This window comes from Leucopleurus acutus (assembly GCF_964270905.1).
Source record: "Leucopleurus acutus genome assembly, chromosome: 3".
Classification (NCBI taxonomy): domain Eukaryota; kingdom Metazoa; phylum Chordata; class Mammalia; order Artiodactyla; family Delphinidae; genus Leucopleurus; species Leucopleurus acutus.
In genome coordinates, this window is record NC_139145.1 from 114,403,960 (window position 1) to 114,424,956 (window position 20,997).

Here is a 20,997-nt window from a genome sequence, read left to right on the forward strand (position 1 = left end):
AAAAATAAATAAATTAATTAATTTAAAAAAAAACTCACTCACTAAAAAGAAAAAAGAATGATTTAGGAAGATAAAGAACTGATATCTCTGAATTATCACATAATTAACATTTCAAATTAGTTTTTAATAAATGTAAACAGTGTTGAGGGAGCTATAGTCTCTAAACTGGGAGAAAACCAACAAAGCTGATGATTTAAGTAATAATGAATGATCTTTCAATGCCTATTAAGTATTGAGCACTTATTTACATTATTTCCAACCCTTTCTATGATCCTCCCTGGTGGATGGTATTGTCCCATTTTTCAGAAAAAGAAGCTATGGCCTTAAAAAAGAAACTTCCTCAAGGTTAAGTAGCATATATCTGAGATAAACTACGAAGCCAGGACTTCTAATGCCTATATATACTCTTTCCATCAGGTATACAAAAAACAGTTTACCACAATCATAACTTTATCCAGAGAAGACACTGGTTGAGCTCGTTGCTTATTGATTCTAAAACTTTAGCAGGAAAATCTCACTTCCTCTCCAACACAATCAAAATGAAATTGTTTTAACTGTTAAGTTGGTTGCTTCTATGACAGTGGTTCTCAAACTTCACAAGCACTGGAATCACCTGGAGGGCTTGTTAAAACCCAAACTGCTGAGGCCCACTCTGAACATACCTTGATGTGCAGGATGGTGGCTGAGAATTTGCATTTCTACCGAGGAAAGCATTCTGACCTGGTCTTATTTTATTGACTTAGAGGAATGTACTAGACTTCTGTATTTTACTAACTTTCAAGAATCAAGACATTCTTTAGAGTTTAAATATCCTTTTTGGACCTGACTATCCATAAAGTTATGTCATTTAGTCAAGCCGGGGCTATTCTGCTAACCCTTTAGTAAGCAACTTAACTCCATGGTCATGTTTCATTAAAAATCAAGATGCATTAAAGAAATAAATGTTTTTTCAAAGAAGAGAATAAGTAAATATTTTACATCTAGCATAGTTAGCTCTTTTCTATCTTTAATCCAAGTTTCTTTACCAAACCCTCCAGGGTTGTGCACCTTCACTGTATTTCAATTGATTTCCTCCCTCATGCTTTATATGTGGGACTTTCTCAATCACTGCCACATATAACCACAGGAAGATTCCAACCTGGCAAGAAAGTACTTTCACCTTCTGCTAGACATGAGGACATTAATTCAATAATAGTTTCTGCAGGGAACTAAGATCCTGCATGCCACCTGGCTCAGCCAAAAATAATAATAATAACGGTTTCCTCAATAAATATTTCTTGTGAATAACTCCAGTCTCTTCTCTCTCTATATATATATATCACCCTCAAGCTAAACAGTAGGCTAAAAACAAAAAAAGCCTACATGGATGACTGTGTACAACCGTACATTATGTATCCACTTACTGCATCTGCTAACACTTAATAGGTTTGGGTTTCAACATTAACATTCAAAACTTTGTGTCTTAGGTACTCGTTCTAAAGCAGAAAAGAGGACTAGGTCTAGGAATTAGAAACTCTGGGTTCGCTGGAAATGACTAGCCTCTGCAACCTTAAGCAAGTCACCTAAACTCTCAATTGTCTCATATGTAAAATAGGAGAAATATGATAGATGACTGCCCTGGTCCGTTGCAGCTCTGAAATGTTATGCTATAGACTACAAGTCTTTTATTGTTTGGAAAGGTGACTGCCTGTATTCAACCCTCCCCACCCCACTAATGAAAAGCTGTAAACATTGAACAGGCACTTCATATTTCAACGTGACTCCGTTTTTGCATCAGTAAAATGCATCACATAGCTCATGAGCTACTACATGTAAAATGCTTAATACAGTTCCTGCACATGGAAAACACTTGTGTGATAGCTAAGGCTGTTATCATTATTACCAACAAAATAGGATCAAACAGAAAAAGCTGTCCATTTTTGATTAACTGAGGTATCAAGAACGTACAGGGCATCCTATGTAATGAATAGGCCAAAAAACAACCACAGCCACCTTCTGAGGAAAGCAATCAGAGTTCTCCACCTAGCCTTGTGTCATATGACCCCAGTAGCTTAGCTACATGTGAAAGGATGAAGAATGGGCCTCTGTGCCAACGGCAGCCATTTTTAGAACTGGACATGAGGGAGCCTAGCAGACCCCAACAGAAGTGACTCTATATTGGATAATAACTAATCAATCCAATTAGAGCCTATTTGAATATGAGACATAAAGATCGTACTATAATCAGTAGCAGCAGCAGCAGATGACACTAGTTCATGGTATAAAAAAAGACAAATAGAAGCTAAGACATAAGAACATGACCAGAAAAGCGGCAGTAGGTTCAGCACCTGAGGGGAATGGCATTTACTAGAGTTGCCAGTGAGTCACCAAAGCAAAAAGAGGGCCAAGGGAGTTACTGCTCTTCTAGTTGATGAGGAATGACTGGTGTTAGAGGAGTTTTCACATGTTCCTATAGATCCTCAGAAGGGCCTCAGGAAGAAGGGAAAAGGAGGAGGAAGTGTCAGAGGAGCAGAAGAGGGGAAAAATGCTGGCAGAGATCAGCCCCCTAACCTTCACTTGAATCAGTGAAGCTCAATTTTTATGTTTTATAAATATTGATTTCACCTGAAAGTGGTTTCCACGGCTTGGCAGGAGGGAGGTAAAGGGCAGGGGCTATGGATTGAGTAAACACCTTGTTAGCTCTCAGAAACTGTTTCATCACAACTGCAGAGATCGACTGTGTTGGGCTTCCTTCCCTCCCCAAGAATCCAAAACAAACAGACCTCCATTACCTGAGGTACCTGAGTGCATCTCCATGCCTTAAAACCAGAACAAGTGGAACCAATGTTCTTTGCCATTTTGTATTCCATTAAAATTTTATGGAAAAACAGTTTATCGCCATTAACTACATTTAAATAAAATCTTCTGGGTGAGAAAGATTTTAATAAGTATAAATATTTTCTGATGCCTAGTATACACACTGATCGCAAACATACTTACTGATCCAAAACTGCTGCTCAATCACTTTTTTTTACTCAAGTATAGTTGATTTACAATGTGTCAATTTCTGTACAAAGTGATCTAGTTACACATATATATATTCTTTTTTTAATATTCTTTTCCATTATGATTTAGCATAGGATACTGAATACAGTTCTCTGTGCTATGCAGTAGGACCTTGTTTTTTATCCATTCCATATATAATAGCTTACATCTGCTAATCCCAACCTCCCACTCCATCCCTCTCCCAACCCCCTCCCCCCCTTTGCAACCACAAGTCTGTTCTCTATCACTTCTTAATTTAACTCTAATTTCACCTTCTCTCCCTTCCAATTTGAAAGAGAGGGAGGAGAGTACAACTCTAATTTATCCTTTATTTTTCGTAGTGATAGATATTCCCCAGTTCTAAAGTTTAAGCCAACTTGACAAAACCTATTTTAAAAACAACAACAACAACAAACTTCTCTTTATATACAAGTTTCATCTCTTTCCCATCTTTTCTCAGGATCACCCTATCAGTTACCCTTTTCTCTCATATGTTCATCTGCTTCCTCTCAACAGGATGCCTCACATCTACATTTCAAGTCTCAATCATCTTTAAAATGCACACAAGCAAAGAAAACCAAAAGCATTCCTTCAATCACTCTCAAGCTACTATCAGCCCCCTTCTTTCTTTCCACTTCTCCAACTCCCAACCCACACTCCCTCCCATTAGTTGCCAGTATTTCTCATATGTAAACTGCAATGGCCTTCTTACTGTTCCCCCCAATCTTCTGACCCCTTCCCCAACGTATTCTTCACAGTGATCCAGGATGAGCTTCTCAAAATACAATCTCATGTCACACCTACAGATTTGATGAATGTGAAGAGAACATATATTAAGTTTGGTTTATGCTCTCAATAATCGAAGAGCATATTTTGGGCCTATGAAAATTTATGAATCTTTGGGAATGGACGATGAATAACTGGTAAAATCATTTATTGGGACAGAGATTGCAAAGATGGGTAAATTCTTACCATCCACATAAATGACTGCTAAGGCACGAAGACAAGCTTTAAACCAGTGATAACCACTGACATTTTATCAAACACAGCTAAAGCCCACTACCGCTGTAATATTATATTTTACTCACGTAGACCTTTGCTATATAACGTAGTGGCCACTAGCCACATGTAGCTCTTGAAATATATCTAGTCCAAATTGAAATGTGCTGAAAGTATAAAACATACCATGTTTTTGACTTCAAAGCACAAAACAATGTAAAATATCAATAACTGTTATGTTGATTATATGTTGAAAGATATTTTGTATATACGGGGTTAAATATATTATTAAAATTAATTTCACCTGATTTTTTTCCATATGGCTACTGCAAAATTTTAAATTACATGTGGCACAAATATTTGCATTCAACAGTGCTGATCTAGTCATTATAATTTATTCAAGAATGGCTAATAATTTCACTTTCATCCATTTGGGCAAATTCAGTATGTTACAAAAAGGAAAACAAACTCAGACTTAAAGCTAAATTCCCGCGAAGTTTTTCAAAATACAAAAGATGACAAGAGACCTGATCAGAAGTTTTCCAAGCCAACGTTCTTATACAACACGGTAGCAGACTTTCACCATACTTTTTCACTTTCCTCACACTTTTTCACAATACCAGAAGATAATAATTTAAATATTTTTTAAAATTCAGAAAAAAAATGAATATTTACAATTCTATCAAGGAAACCTATGGGAAATTGAAGACAGCTAAAGCCAAGACAGACTGAAGGAGAGAGAAAGAATTCATCTAGTTTAGCACAATACTAGATTTTTTAATTATCTCATGTAATCCTCAGATCACCCCTATGACTTAGATTCTATATCCTTTCTTTCACTGCTGAGAATACTAGCTCAGAGATATTTAAGTAATTTGCCCAAAGTCATATAGTTAACAAGTGACATGGTCAAGATTCAATTTCAAATCTGACTCCAAAGACCAAGTTTTTAGAAGAAAATCTGATAAAGAATACAAATTTATGTTTCAAACAATATGTCTTCAAAAGAAAAAGGCTGAATTAAACACTGCATTGCTCCACAAAACTTAATTAAACTTAAAATACTCAATAGCTCTGCTTAATCCAATCAATATTACACATTAGACTAGGCAACTTGATTAAACGAGAAAAGTCCCAAACTAGGGACTATGAGAGGTACTACCTTCAGAGAGTACAATTTTTTTCCTACTCTATACTTCTCAAAGCTATTGTAATCATATGAATTTAAAACACACTGAGAATTTCAAGGGGGGGAGGGGGAACTACTACAAGAAGCCATTAAAAATCTCCGCAAGACTCTAAAACAACATTTAGCAAAACTTCTATAACTCATTATAAAGAGTGCTTAATAATCACCAGGAATTATTCAATAAATCATGATGTTGAAAAATTAATATTCATTGTCACTGCAAGTCATGACAATCTTAACTCAAACCTGAGAGACTCAAAAAAAAAAATTTTTTCACGGACCAGATCTCTCCTTAGTAAATTAGAAACAACTGAAGCAAACACACCCAAGCAGATTTACCTCATAAGTGCAACTTAAAAGTTAACAAACCACACCTTAAATTGCAATTTTTGTCCACGTTAACACCAGCATTAAGTGCCAAAAAAAAAAATTATTTCCCTATCTAGCCCGTCTACATTCTCAAGGAAGAATTCTTTGGAAACAAAACATGATTTCTGAACATAATATAATATGGTGAAAATTTCATCCAGATAATTAATGATCTATGGAAGGGACTTAAATAATATAGAAAGCAAGAAACTCTAGTTTCTTAGCCCACAGTGAAAATGAAATTAAGAGATCTGGTGCTTTCTATTCTATATTATATTGTGTATATATATATGTTCTATTTTATATTGCCAACAGCACTCTGAGCAGTTGCTTTAAGAAATCCTCTATCCTTATTAAAGCCATTCATGGAATAGTTTTCATCCAAGTTCTGTAATTCCTGACTAAACTTGGAACTATTAACCTCTGTGTCTGAATTTTCCCATCTATAAAATGAGGGAGGCAAACTATAACAACACCTAAGCTTTCTGCCTCAGACTGCATTCAGGGGAACTGAGGCTACAATACCGACCAATTCTTTCTCCTTCAAAGCACTTAATCACACATTATGTCTCCCAACTCAAGTGTGGATCCTTAACATCAGGGACTTCTTCATCTCTGTATTCCTAGTGACTATCACAGTGTCTGATTCACTTTCAGTGCTCCATAAATTTTTGGCTAAATAAATAATCTACTCTTGTTCCATTTTCAATGATAATAACCTCTTAAAGACAACTGAATTTGAAACTGTTTAATCTCTAATACAGCAATTACACAAAAACTTTAAGTAACTATAAAGATGTTACCAAACTGGCAAATACTACAGTTCAAATATAATGGTGATAAAGACTGAGAATATGCTTGGCCTGTTTTTCAAATTATGCCACTGGATCCACATTAACCATCTAACCAAAATAACAGAAAATAGTCCACTGGCAAAAGAATCAGCAAATGCCATGAGATATCACTAAAGTAAAGGGGTCCTACGATTCCAAACTGCATATTTATTATGTGGCACCATTTCTGAGCTACGTGAATTACATGAAAGCCAGACAAAAAAAGACAATATGTCTAAAGACAGAGCAGTGGCTAGAAACCTGAACAAATGACTTCTTAAACCAACAGGGTAAAGAACTGAACATTAAGATAGTAGCAAAGTGTCCTACATCTATAATAAATCCTTAAGAAAGATTTTAAAAGTTAAGTAACTTTAGAGAACTGACATCTCTGACCATATACAAAAATTAACTCAGAATGAATCAAAGCCCAAAATATATGCACTAAAATTATAAAACTCTTAGAAGAAAACACAGGAGTAAATCTTCATGACCTTGGGTTAGACAATGTCTTCTTAGATATAACACCAAAAGCACAAGCAACAGAAGAAAAAAACAGATAATTGGACTTCAGCAAAATTTAAAACTTTCCTGCTATAAAGTACACCATCAAGAAAATAAAAAGACAACCTACAAAATTGGAGAAAATTTTCACATATATTTGATAAGTGACCTGTATCTAGAATATATATAAAAAAACTTTATCTCAGTAATAAAAAGACAACAATTTTTAAATGGGCAAAGGATCTGAATAGACATTTCTCTAAAGAAGATGTACAAATGGCCACTAAGCACATGAAAAGACTCAGCATCACTAGCTATCAGGGAAATGCAAATCAAAACCATAATGAGATACCACTTCACACTACTAGAATAGCTATAATAAAAAAGATAGTATTGGCAAGGATGTCAAAAAACTAGAATCCTTACACTCTCCTGGTAAGAATGTAAAATGGTACAGCCATTTTGGAAAATACTTTGGCAATTACCAAATGACCTAGCAATTCCACTCCTAGGTATACATCCATACGTCCACTTGTAAAAAACTTGTGCAAATATTCATAGCAGCATGATTCCTAACAGCCAAAAGTTAGAAATAACCCAAATTTATATTAACTGACAAATGTACAAATAAAATGTAGTATACCCATGCAATGGAATTATAATTTGACAATAAAAAGAAATGAAGTCCTGATACATGCTATAATATGGATGAACCTTAAACACACGATGCTAATATGAAAGCTACCAGTCATAAAGACTACATACTGTATGATTCCATTTGTATGAAATGTCCAGAAAGAATATTAGTGGCTGCCTAGTGCTGGAGAAGTTGGGAGGGAAATGTGGAATGGCTGCTAAAGGGTATGGGGTGTCTTTTGGGGGTGATGAAAATGTTCAAAAATTGATAGTAGTAATGACTGCACAACTGTGAAAATACTAAAAATCACTAAATTGTACCCATTAAATTGGTGAACTGTATGGTATATGAATTATATCTCAAAGTTGTGTTTTAAAAAGATAATCAAAAAAAAATCAGATGTAACATTTCTTGGAAGAAATGTTGCCAACCAGCTATAAATCCATGTCTTCAAAATCTAAGTGCCAAATCACTCACTGCCCTCATTAAATAGAGAAATGCTCATTAGGAAAGTAAAAAGGGATGCGGTAGGGGGATTGGCAAACGGGGACTACAATGACACCAGAGTTTGAATACTTACAAACTGGATACTTTATTTTAGCATTCTGTTATATGGAATCATGAAAATTTCTTCTGAAATTTGAGAAATTGGGTAGCTAAGAGAGCTAGGCGCCCCAATACTAATGCACAGACATAAAAAGAAAAAGGCTGATCACAAAGAACAGGAAAATATTGGTCATATGTCTGTTCAACTGACTGCCAAGCTCAAATGACCACTAATGAATGAGCCACTGAACTAATATCCTAAGGATGGGAGGACATCCCTTATTTCCAATAAACTCTCAAGAGATTTTTGCAACAAAAAGTTTGTTTTATCATACATAGTGGTTCTCCACCAAGATTAATGAGTTTTCTGTCATTCATATTAAATACTGAAATAACAAAACAATTACCGCTAAATGTGGCAAGCAAAGACCTGTGAAAAAATTTTTAAAAGTCTTAGTATTTTGGTCATATTATAGGCAGTCAACTTTTTTTTTTTTAACATCTTTATTGGAGTATATTTGCTTTACAATGGTGTGTTAGTTTCTGCTGTATAACAAAGTGAATCAGCTATACATATACATATGTCCCCATATCTCCTCCCTCTTGCGTCTCCCTCCCACCCTCCCTATCCCACCCCTCTAGGTGGACACAAAGCACCACTGAGCTGATCTCCCTGTGCTATGTGGGGCTTCCCACTAGCTAGCTACTTTACATTTGGTAGTGTATATATGTCCGTACCACTCTCTCACTTCGTCTCAGCTTCCCCTTCCCCTTCCCCGTTTCCTCAAGTCCATTCTCTACATCTGCATCTTTATTCCTGTCCTGCCCCTAGGTTCTTCAGAACCTTTTTTTTTTTTTTTTAGATTCCATATATATGCGTTAGCATACAGTATTTTTCTCTTTCTGACTTACTTCACTCTGTATGACAGACTCTAGGTCCATCCACCTCACTACAAATAACTCAATTTCATTTCTTTTTATAGCTGAGTAATATTCCATTGTATATATGTGCCACATCTTCTTTATCCATTCATCTGTTGATGGACACTTAGCTTGCTTCCATCTCCTGGCTACTGTAAATAGAGCTGCAATGAACACTGTAGTACATGACTCTTTTCGAATTATGGTTTTCTCAGGGTATATGCCCAGTAGTGAGATTGCTGGGTCATATGGTAGTTCTATTTTTAGTTTTTTAAGGAACTTCCATACTGTTCTCCATAGTGGTTGTATCAATTTACATTCCCACCAGCTGTGCAAAGGGTTCCCTTTTCTCTACAACCTCTCCAGCATTTATTGTTTGTAGATTTTTTGATAATAGCCATTCTGACTGGTGTGAGGTGATACCTCATTGTAGTTTTGATTTGCATTTCTCTAACGATTAGTGATGCTGAGCATCCTTTCATGTGTTTGTTGGCAATACAATACATTTTGGAGAAATGTCTATTTAAGTCTTCTGCCCATTTTTGGACTGGGTTGTTTGTTTTTTTGATATTGAGCTGCATGAGCTGCCGGCAGTCAACTTTTAAATGTAGTTTTTCCATCTCAGATTAAATATATGTTTTACAGAACATTTACTTATCTATTTATTTATTTTTGGCTGTGTTGTGTCTTCATTGCTGTGCACGGGTTTTCTCTAGTTGCAGAGAGCGGGGGCTACTCTTCATCACAGTGCGCAGGCTTCTCACTGCAGTGGCTTCTCTTGTTGCATGAGCTCTAGGCGTGGGCTTCAGTAGTTGTGGCTTGTGGGCTCCGGAGCACAGGCTCAGTAGTTGTGGCACACGGGCTTAGTTGCTCCACGGCATGTGGGATCTTCCCGGACCAAGGCCCGAACCTGTGTCCCCTGCACTGACGGCAGATTCTTAACCACTGCGCCACCAGGGAAGCCCCAAAGCATTTTCTTATGAAATGATTTCTGGCTAAATGACCTACTCTTGTTAACTTAGTGGTTAAGCTCTTCAGACCAGTAATTAAAATCATACCACCAAATCCAAATCTACAACAATATATCCATGGGGAGAAAATGTTCAGAGTTCCAACTGTGACACCAGGGATTCATCTCCTGCTAGCTTCCCATGATGTCAAAAAGCAATCATAATCACAACTTTAAAAAATATTAGACTCAAATATAATAAAAAGAACACTAGATATCCTTTTCAAAAACCATCAACATTAAACAACCAAGTGTACAACTTTCCAACATTTAAACAAAGTTTACATCACAAGGTGATTTGTCATAAAAATAAAATGAGCTCTCATTATTATTACCCTCAGTTCAAGTTGTGATATATAATAGCTTCTAAAATCCCCACACTTTGTAAGACAACCAGTAATTTCTATGTTTTGTTTTTGTTGCTATTTGTTAATACCAAAAGTTTAAAAGTTAATAAAAATTAGAGTCTGCCTTAGGAAACATAGGCAATTTAGGGATAAAATAAACGAGAAGAATAAATAATCACACGTTGCAACCAAAGATAATCTTGCACCATAATTTATTTCCTCTGTTATATTAAGAGCTTCCCATCTTTGTCTTAATCCAAAAGCTAAACTTCTGGAACTATAAGAAATGTAAAAAAATAAATACTGAAGGCAGAAAAATTAAGCCATTTGCCTAAGGTCACCTAGCTAGGAGGCGACCAAGCGAATCTAGGCTGCCTGGCTCCAAGGCCACCCTTTTACCAACTCCCCTGGGCCACCTCTGTGAACTTCATTAACTTCTTCCTCTAAGCCCCCAGCACCAGGCTAAGAACACAGAAATGTTTGTCTGCAATATATATAGCTCACGGAATATTTTCTTATGGACTCAACTCTAAATGGTGGTTAAGTTCCCCCTGAGATTCAAATATAAACATTTCCATAAAATTTTTTTTAATCAAGTAGAAAAAGCATGTAACACTTCTTTGAAGCTTAGGGAATACATTAATTTACATTTTTATAATATGCCACTTACTTGTAAGCAATTCACTAAAATTTATGACTATTTGAGATGCCAAAAATTAGGTATGCTAGGCCATAAATAAAACCACAAGACTGGCTAAATCAACCAAAAGAAGCATCAACAGCTTCGGGAAAATTGCTAAATGGTAGTAAAATTACACTAGTACACCAGCCCCTCCCGTGACTGGCCCATATTCTTGATGCATTTTTCCTATCACCTACCACCTTCCACATATATTCCTCATCACTATATGAGAATTCTAGCCACCATTGGAGGGTTCCCACAGATAAAATGACTGCCAGTAGCATATATACAACTCTGCCTTTGCTTATTTCTCTTGAACAAAGTGGAAACATCCAGTGTTTGTTGTGTACATATTGTTTTTTCTATGATATGCATTGTTTTGGCTGTGTTTGATAAGAAAAAATCTTTACTAGCTACATATACTAAATCACTTGCATTCAAATGTCTGATTTATTTTTCTTCTATTAACAATCAATTTAGAATTATAATGCATACCTATCACAAATCCTTTCTTCCTAGTTTGAGCTCACCAATACTCAAAATGCACTACACTTTATAATATACACTTATTTGCTTCATTCTTTTAAGAGGTTCCAACAGTTCTGCTGACATGCAAAAAAAAATTCACTAATTCATCTGTACTCTGTAAAATAAATGGAAGTGTCTCTTTTAAAGAAAAGGAAAAGTATCAAGTTGGTAATATTGATGTATTTAGAATTACATTCTAAAAACAAGTATAAAACCCACTATTACACTTTTTTTTTTTTTAAGTTTTGAAACAAGCAGAGATTAGAAGGAGTTGCAACACTAGCTCTGGCAATTTGGGAAGCTGGGAGAGCTAATATATATACTCTAGGGACTTCAGCAGGTACTTGGGAGCCATTTTGCATGAAATATAAAGGGCTTTTTAAACTAAAATATTTCATTTCTTTTGCAAGAACACAGATTAAGAATAGAGATTTTTCAACGAGGGTGCCAAGACCATTCAAAGGAGAAAGAACATTCTGTTCAACAAATGGTGTTGGAACAACTGGATATCCACATTCAAAAGAATGAAGTTCGACCTTACTTCACACCCTATACAAAAATTAACTCAAAATGAATCATAAAGCTAAAATTAAGAGCTAAAACTATAAAGCTCTTGGAAGAAAACACAGGGATAAATGTTCATTACCTCAGGTTTGGCAAAGGATTCTTGGATATAACATCAAAACAAAAGCCACTAAATATAGGTAATTTGACCTTAATCAGAATTTAGAACTTTTGTGCTTCAAAGGACATTAACAAGAAAATAAAAAAGTAATCGACAAAATGGGAGCAAATATTTGTAAATCGTATATCTGGATAAAGGACTTATATCCAAAATATATTTTTAAAAATCATTTATAACTCAATACTAAAAAGACAAATAACCCAATTTTAAAATGGGCAAAGGATCTGAATAGACATTTCTCCAAAGATGACATACAAATGGCCAATAAGCACATAAAATATGTTCAACATCATACAGTCATCAGGGGAATACAAATCAAAACCAAAATTAGATACTTCACACTCACTAGGATGGCTACAATTATTAACAGGTAACAACAAATGTTGACTAGGATGTAGAGAATGCGGAACCCTCATACACTGCTGGCAGGAATATAAAATGGCGCAGCCACTTTGGAAAACTGTCTGGCAGTTCCTCAAATGATTCAACATTGTTACCAGAAGACCCAGAGATGCTACTCCTAGGTATATACCCAACAGAAATTAAAACAAGTGTTCAAACAAAAACTTGTATACAGATGTTTATAGCACCATTATTCATAACAGTCAAAAGGTGGAAACAACCCAAATGTCCATCAACTGATGAACTAGCATTACTAATTCTCATAAGCACCCCATGCCAAATGCCAGGGAGGAGATTATTGAGATTGCTATCTGCATACACACTTACAAGGATTTCTTGTGGCATTTCTTGCACAGGGAAGACACTTGGTACAAAGTCAAATCCAACCAACCTCCACATCATCTTTTATGCCCATACATATTAAAAGTTGGGAAATTTCCTTCTTGTGACTTAAAAACATCCCATAGCGTTTGGACTTTCATTACCACCAAAAACTAAGTACAACTTTAATTATATCATGTAGACCTCTTCTATCATTTTTAACTGTATTCGGTCTAAATACAGGTCTTTTTCTTTTTTCATAAATTTATTTTTGGCTGCATTGGGTCTTCGTTGTGGTGCACAGGCTTCTCATGGCGGCTTGTCTTTGATGTGGAGCACAGGCTCTAGGCACGCAGACTTCAGTAGTTGTAGCACGTGGACTCAGTAGTTGTGGCTCGCAGGCTCTAGAGCACAGGGTCAGGAGTTGTGGTGCCCGGACTTAGTTGCACTGTGGTATGTGGGATCTTCCCGGACCAGGGCTCAAACTCATGTCCTCTGCATTGGCAGGTAGATTCTTAACCACTGCACAACCAGGGAAGTCCCTAAATACAGGTTTGATTCTTTTTTTTTTTTTTTTTTGGACTGCATTGGGTCTTCATTGCTGCGCACAGCTTTCTCTTTGTTGCACAGGCTTCTCAGTGCGGTGGCTTCTCTTGTTGTGGAGCACGGGCTCTAGGTGCGCGGGCTTCAGCAGTTGTGGCTCGTGGGCTCTAGAGCGCAGGCTCAGTAGTTGTGGTGCATGGACATAGTTGCTTCACGGCATGTGGGATCTTCCCTGACCACAGATCGAACCTATATCCCCAGCATTGGCAGGCAGATTCTTAACCACTGCGCCACCAGGGAAGTCCCTACAGGTTTGATTCTATCACTATTTGGGCAAGAAGATATTGCTTTGCATTTACCTTTAGGCAATTCTGGTTGAAAGAAACAGACTCTGCACACAGAAAGAAGGATGCCAGGTTTCAGAGACGCTGGAATTCTTCAAAACATGGCAATATCTCTTGTAGTGCAAGAGCAGCTCGAATAAGGGACTAGAATTCTATAAAATGACCAGAAGCCCTGGTCAGACAATTCCTACTCTAGTGCTTCATGATTTGCATGATAGATAATTTGGCTCTTTCCTCATGTCTTTCCGTGGTTATTCCCGCTACAACTACCTGACTTTTTCTCTGTGCTCTCACAGAGAAAGATAGCTCCTGAGAAAGATAGCTCAGTTAACTATCACTGTTCTCGTTGGGGCAAAGTTTTTGGACCAAGCGATCTTATCTGCTCCTGATCAGCTCAAAGACTGGCTTCTGCTTGATAAGATCAGCCAGCTAAGACCAGCATGGCAAGTATCACACAGTAAAGGACATGATCACCTATGTGTAAGTAATCACTTCAGGCTGCTCCCTCAGTAGATGCTGGGGCTCAGAGCATAGCATCCTAGAACATAAACCCTCTTCTCTTGAGATGATCAGACTCAATTCCAATATCCAGTAGATTAAAACATGACAGAATTTACGCATTCACAAAATGGTCCATAAGGGTACAAAAATGTAACAATTAGAGACTTTTAAAGTAGAAAAAGAACTTGAGACACAAATCTCTGCCTTAGCATCTGTGATAGGTCATTGAAATTCTGTTTGAATTCCTTCAAGTGCTGGGGAACTCCATACCAAAAGAGCATTATCAGGCTATTCTAATAGATTTTTTTAAATCTTTATGTTAGGACAAAATCTATTTTCATATAAACTCTGCCAATTGGCCTTTTTTTCCTGAAGCAAGAACACATTTATTCATTCAACCAACTAAGAACCCTTCAAGCATCTGTATATCTCAAACTTCCCTTTAGCCTTCTGTAGACTAAACCCATTGAGTAAACTTAATTTTCCTAAGACTTGATTCCAGACCCATGGTCATTCTGTCTTCTTCTTGGGAACAACCTATCTTGTTCAAACCAGTCTTCAAATACGCACTGGGAACTGAAGACAATATTCACTGGATGGACAAGAACAGAATACTGTAGATTCATTTTTAAGAACTGGTCACTAACTTCATTAATCCAATATATATTTTCAGGAACTACATAACACTGTGATTCATATTAAGAAAATATCCAGTAAGTTTCCTGGATCTGCATTCGACACTAGTAAATATTAACTGCACTCCAAAAAACCTTTCTGGTTGCGGGGGGGTGGGGGGGCAACATCAGCAAAAGAACAGTTTACATTCAAAATTTTCACACTCACCATCATTTCTTTTACAATTATTGTAAAAGCCAAGAACCAAAATAAAACATGCTCAAACACTAGTTTTGTCTTTCAGCATTTGTGAGAGGTACCCCGCCCACACTAGCAGCCTCCCATTGTACCTGCCTGGGAGCTTACACTGCCGTAGGAGATACTCAATCTAGACAAAAGGTTTTCACATATCTTAAGAGCGTAGATCCAGGGCTTCCCTGGTGGCGCAGTGGTTGAGAGTCCGCCTGCCGATGCAGGGGACACGGGTTCGTACCCTGGTCCGGGAAGATCCCACATGCCGCGGAGCGGTTGGGCCCGTGAGCCATGGCCGCTGAGCCTGCGCGTCCGGAGCCTGTGCTCCGCAACGGGAGAGGGCACAACAGTGAGAGGCCCACTTACCGCAAAAACAAAAACAAAACAAAACAAAGAGCGTTGATCCACAGCACTATACCCTAAATAAAGAGACCGTCTCAGAAAGAATTACAGATGTGTTTTAAGCGATAGTTTGAACCCATAAGATTAACAAATTGTTAAGAGAGTTGTACCAGCCTGGACTAAAAGAAACAGAGATATTTCAAATTGAAAAGAGGTTTCTGGGCTCCCAATTTTCAATGGGAAGGAAGCAGACTGAAAAATACTACTCCAGTTACAAACTGGAGTAATTTACAGAAAAGAAGGACTTCTCAGAGGGTAGAGCCAAAAGCAGAAGAAAATAAGATTAGAAAAAGACTTCCAAGGTAGTAGAACTGGGCCCTAATCAAAGAACTCTCATTGCCCCCAAAGTAGGGGACCCTGACTAATGAGCCTGGCTGGATTTCAGACCTGCTGTTTGTACCAGCGACTGCTACATGCCTCCCACTCCTCCATTTGATGGGAGTTCTATTGAGGTTATCCTGTACCTGTCTCACCATTTTACACTGGGTTTATCTTTTCAGTTCCTAGGTCTATATCAAGAGGGACAGAGTTCCTTTCATCAAGATGTGAAGTCTAATCCTCCCACTCCTTTTCTGAAGCTGGGCTGGTTTTGTGGCTTGTTTCGACTAAAAGAATGTAGCGGAAGCGAACTGACTCAAGAAGCCTTGTGGCTTTCACTCGTCTTCTTGGAACACTACTACCACCACGTAAAAAGGCCAGGGTATTCCTAGGAAAGGCCACATGAAAGAGCACCAATCGCTGCCCCCACTGACAGCCCCAGGTAACTGCCAGGTAGTTGAGCGAGGACATCTTAAACCATCCCACTCTAGTCAAGCTGCTGGATGACTGAAGCCACATGAGTGACTCTAGACAATAACATTTGAAAACAAACTGTCCAGCTAAATGTAGCTCAAATAACAAAATACTGAGCAAGTAATTTTTGTTTCAAGCCACTACATTTTGGGATTACAGTCAATCGTCCCTTGCTATAAGCAGGGTATTGGTTCCAGGAGCCCCCTTGGATACCAAAATCCTCAGATGCTCAAGTCCCTTATATAAACTGGTGTAATGCAGTCGGCCTCCATATCAGCGGATTTTGCATGTATTTGTTACACAGCAATAGATAACTGAAACAGAGGTAAATAAAATAATGATGCATCTTAATTTGATGAAATATAATCAGCAGCTCAATGGACTCTTTTTAAAAGTATCAACCTGAGGAAAAGAGAGTGGGAACTCATGCAGTTCACATGAACATAAAATACCACAGACCATAAGTTACTATCGCTATGTTCCAGATTAATGCTGAAAGATAAAGAAAAAATCCTTTCCTGTTGCTATCCAATCTCCAGTCTTAAAATTTTAAATGGCTAAGGGAAGAGTGGCATCCACTTTATTGTAAATGAAAACAAAACGGGTAACATCCTTGAATTATGGGTCTTTTTTTTGGGGGGGGGCTGCATTGGGTGTTTGTTGCTGCGTGCAGGCTTTCTCTAGTTGCAGCGAGCGGGGGCCACTCATTGCGGTGCGCGGGCTTCTCATTGCGGTGGCCTCTCTTGTTGCAGAGCATGGACTCTAGGCCTGTGGGCTTCAGTAGTTGTGACTTGCGAGCTCTAAAGCACAGGCTCAGTAGTTGTGGTGCACAGGCTTCGTTGCTCCGCGGCATGTGGGATCTTCCCAGACCAGGGCTTGAACCCATGTCCCCTGCATTGGCAGGTGGATTCGTAACCACTGTACCACCAGGGAAGCCTATGGGTCTCTTTTTAAGACAAAGTTTTCAACTTCAACTAAACTGTTAGGATACCACTGATATTACTGCAACTAAAGATACCACTGATATTACTGCAACTAAAAAGATAAATAAGAACACTGAATTGTACGCCATTTTAAATAGATTATTTCAATAGAGTAGAATTAATGTTTGAGACCAAAATAAAATGGACAGTTGCTCAATTTTAATATAGAGTTCTTTTATTAGGGAGGAAGCATGTGAAGTGACAAAGCACTAGGATTCAGACAACCTGGGTCTACTCTTAGTAGGGTGACCTAGGGCAAACCACTTAATTATTTTTAGCCTTGATTCCTCAACTATGACCCTCCAAACAGCTACTATTAGCACTCTAGAAGATTCAAAGGTAACATGAACTTCACCAAATTAATAAGCTAAGAATAGTATCATCAACTATAATTAAATACAGTTCCTTGAATTCCTATTAATACTACCTATTATTATCTAATTAAAGGCACCATGCATTGAGCACTGATAACACACTAAATGTATGTTCACCTAATCCTATTAACAATCCTATGGAGAAGGTACTATTGATATTATTCTATTCTACATAATAGTAAACTAAAGGTATAGAGAGGCTAAGTAACTTTCCAAGGTTTCACAGCTGGTCAGTGACAAAGCCAAGATTAAATGCAGTTTTGGGTTTTTTGTTTGTTTGTTTGTTTTAACTCTTGAGCCAAAACTTTTAAATACTACATGAGAGCCTCAAGTCCAAGCGCCAAACACAGGACAAGAATTTTGGTGAAAGAAATGCAAACAGAGAATATATAGTGCCATCAGCAATTGACTAGGAATCAGGTGACCTAAATTCCAATGCCAATTCTGCACTACCTACGCCTCGATGTAAGACAATGGGCAAGTTAGCAACGGAAATCAAATAGTTTTTAATTAAGAAGAAATTAGGATGGTTGCCAAATGTGAAATATATATTTTGAAAATATGAACTTTATTTTTGAATACTGAAATATTTCAAATATTGAAAATAAGAACAGATTTGAGAAGAAAGATGACGATAAGGTAACACAAAGATGCACCTGAGAACTTTTTATATGTAAGTAGAGAGGACCAGAAATGCTATTTCAAGAATCACATTTACATAGAAGGAAACCAACAGTAGAAAGAAGAAAGAATATGCTATAAATGTAAAGCTTTACTTTGAGAGGAGGAAGGGCAGCTGAATTTAAGTAGAAAAATCAAAGGTCAGATACACAATGCTCTGACAGTCACCGAAAATAGGGAAAGATCATAAACAGAAACGTGTACAACCAAGTCTTCTTTAGGCCTAAATTATCCATCCTTTGAGGCATTTTATGAACCTAAATAATCACTGTCCTCTGAATGCACCCACTTACAAAGAACAAAAAAGTTTATAATTTTATGCCACAATGAATATTTAAAGCTACTTTTGGGTTTAGAATTATTACAGCAACCTTCTGTACAGCAGAAGAGGAAAGTGTCATGGCAACATTACTTGTCACAAAAAAGCAGTCTGGGCTAAGAAGCCGACAATGTCTCGCCCTAACAAGAGAACTAGCTACATAAATTACGCCAGGAAATGGAATGACAGAACAGAAAACAGCCAAACTGTCAGATGCTGAATAAACAGCATCAATGAATTATTTGAACTAGGAAGAGCTAACAGGTTCTTAATGTTATACCTCAAAATATTCTAAAATAATACCCGTTTGGCAAGTGATGAGATGTCTCTTTAGAATGTTTATGATTTAAGAATAATCCGATTTTCCACAACATGGGATGATGGAATACTAAACTTCTGGGGGGAAAAATATTCTACTCAAAGTATAACCATATCATCTTTAAAACCTAAAAGTTTCAGGCCAGGTGTAGAGAATTTTCTTAAGTGCTATTAGAGGCAAAGGAATAGTTGACTGAGTCTATTCTACATTTCTACAGTGAGTCAAGCCGTCAATAATCATCAGAATTATTTAGTTAAGATAATCCTCCATGAAATTAACAGGCAAACAATCAGAAGAGGGATGTTTTTCCTTTTCTAGAATTCTTAATAAGAGATAAAACCAGGAGTAAAAGAAGAGATGTAAATTCAACAAGCCAGAAGTGACCCTTGTAGGACCACAAATTAAAGTTACTATTGTACCTAACCAGGAGAAATTAACCAACTTCGAGCAACAGAAACAAATTACACGTGCTAAACAGCAGCACTCATTAAGAAACCTGGAGTGGTACTTTTTAAGGTATTTATATAGACGTTGCATTAAGTTAGGCGCAGATAATGAACACCTTAGTCGTCTTCCTTTGCCGGTTTCTATGCCAAGCCCTCTCGAAGCTGGGATCCAAAAGGTATACTCCAAGAAAGAAAGAAGCTCATGTGGGAAATGGTATCCTCATTCAGCTGTTCAGAGAACAGCTGACGCACAAGGAGCCTGGAAAATATCCCGTCGTTTACCTTACTAAGAGCGGTTAGGAAGGAAGATGATCGTCCACGTGCACTATTGTTTCCAGGTGTGTTTATTTATATTTAACTTACGCTTTGTTATCAGTACCCTCAACCTCAGGCAAATGGTGGGGAGGAGGGGTGGCAGCGCCGCTGGTGGCACCTGGGCGCAACACAAGTTTAAAAATTAAAAACAAAAACCTTTTATTTTTAATTGCAGCGTACTCGGTGCCCTCACCTCTCCTCCACATCTCTGCCATCACCCACGCAGCTCCTCTCAGCGCCGCCTCGGGTCCCCATGACAACCCCTCCCGAGGGTGAGCCCCCCTCCGCCGTGTCCCGGCCCCCGCCCCTGCCCGGCCAGCCACACTTACCTGACAGGTGACAACTCCACCTGCTCTAGGTTCTCACTCTCCCCGCTCCCGAGAGGCGGGCCGGGAACCCCGAAGCCCCGGGAACCCTCACTCCCGAGCCAGGGCACGACCCTCTCCAGTCGGGGACGCGGGGAAGGCCGGCCGTATGGGGAGCTCGGTAGGTTCCACTCCGACCCCAAAACGAGTGACGCGTGGGCCGGAGCGCGACCCCACCGAGGGGTGCGGCGGCCCCGAGCCCCTGTCTTAAGGGGCTGAAGGGGGCCGAGTGGCGGGCGCGAAGGAACTTGTCGGTTTAAACAAACAACGACGCGTCACGGTGGCGGGAGATGCTGGGGACGACGCTCACCTTGAAAGGGTTGTTGAGATCCGGGTCTGCAAACGGGTTACTATCAAAATCCGACATCTCGCGCTCGGCGTCACCCACCCGACCCAGGCGCAGAGAGAGACAGAGAGGAGGCGAGGCCGCCGCCCCCCTGCGCGCTCACGTCGCCGCCGCAGCCGCCGCCGCCGCCGAGCAGATCCGGGTGCAGCTCGCGAGGCCACCCAGCCGGCCGTGCCACTGAGCATGCCCGGTGCGACGGGCTGCCGGACGCCGGCGCCGCTCCTAGTTCGCCATCCCGTTCCTCCGAGCCGCACTCCAGCACTCCGGACTTTAAGTACGACCGAGGAGGAACTAGGGGCGGAGGAAGCTGGGAACAGTGGAAGAAGCGCGGAGGTGTTCTGTGTTAAGCGCCTTTGGATGAGCGGAGCGTCCGGCTGGACTTGGTTGTGTTATCGATTTAAAAT

The 20,997-nt window shown here is 38.7% G+C and overlaps 1 protein-coding gene across 1 annotated transcript in view; it reads right to left on the minus strand.

Annotated features, from left to right (window-relative positions):
• SCAMP1 (secretory carrier membrane protein 1) overlaps nt 1–20,730 on the minus strand; it is a 100,417-nt gene extending 79,687 nt beyond the window's left edge. The window contains exon 1 of the mRNA XM_082835234.1: nt 20,558–20,730. Coding sequence (XP_082691360.1) covers nt 20,558–20,614 — 57 coding nt within the window. The 5' untranslated portion in view covers nt 20,615–20,730. The remainder of the gene's footprint in view (nt 1–20,557) is intronic.
• Nucleotides 20,731–20,997: the final 267 nt, after the last annotated feature.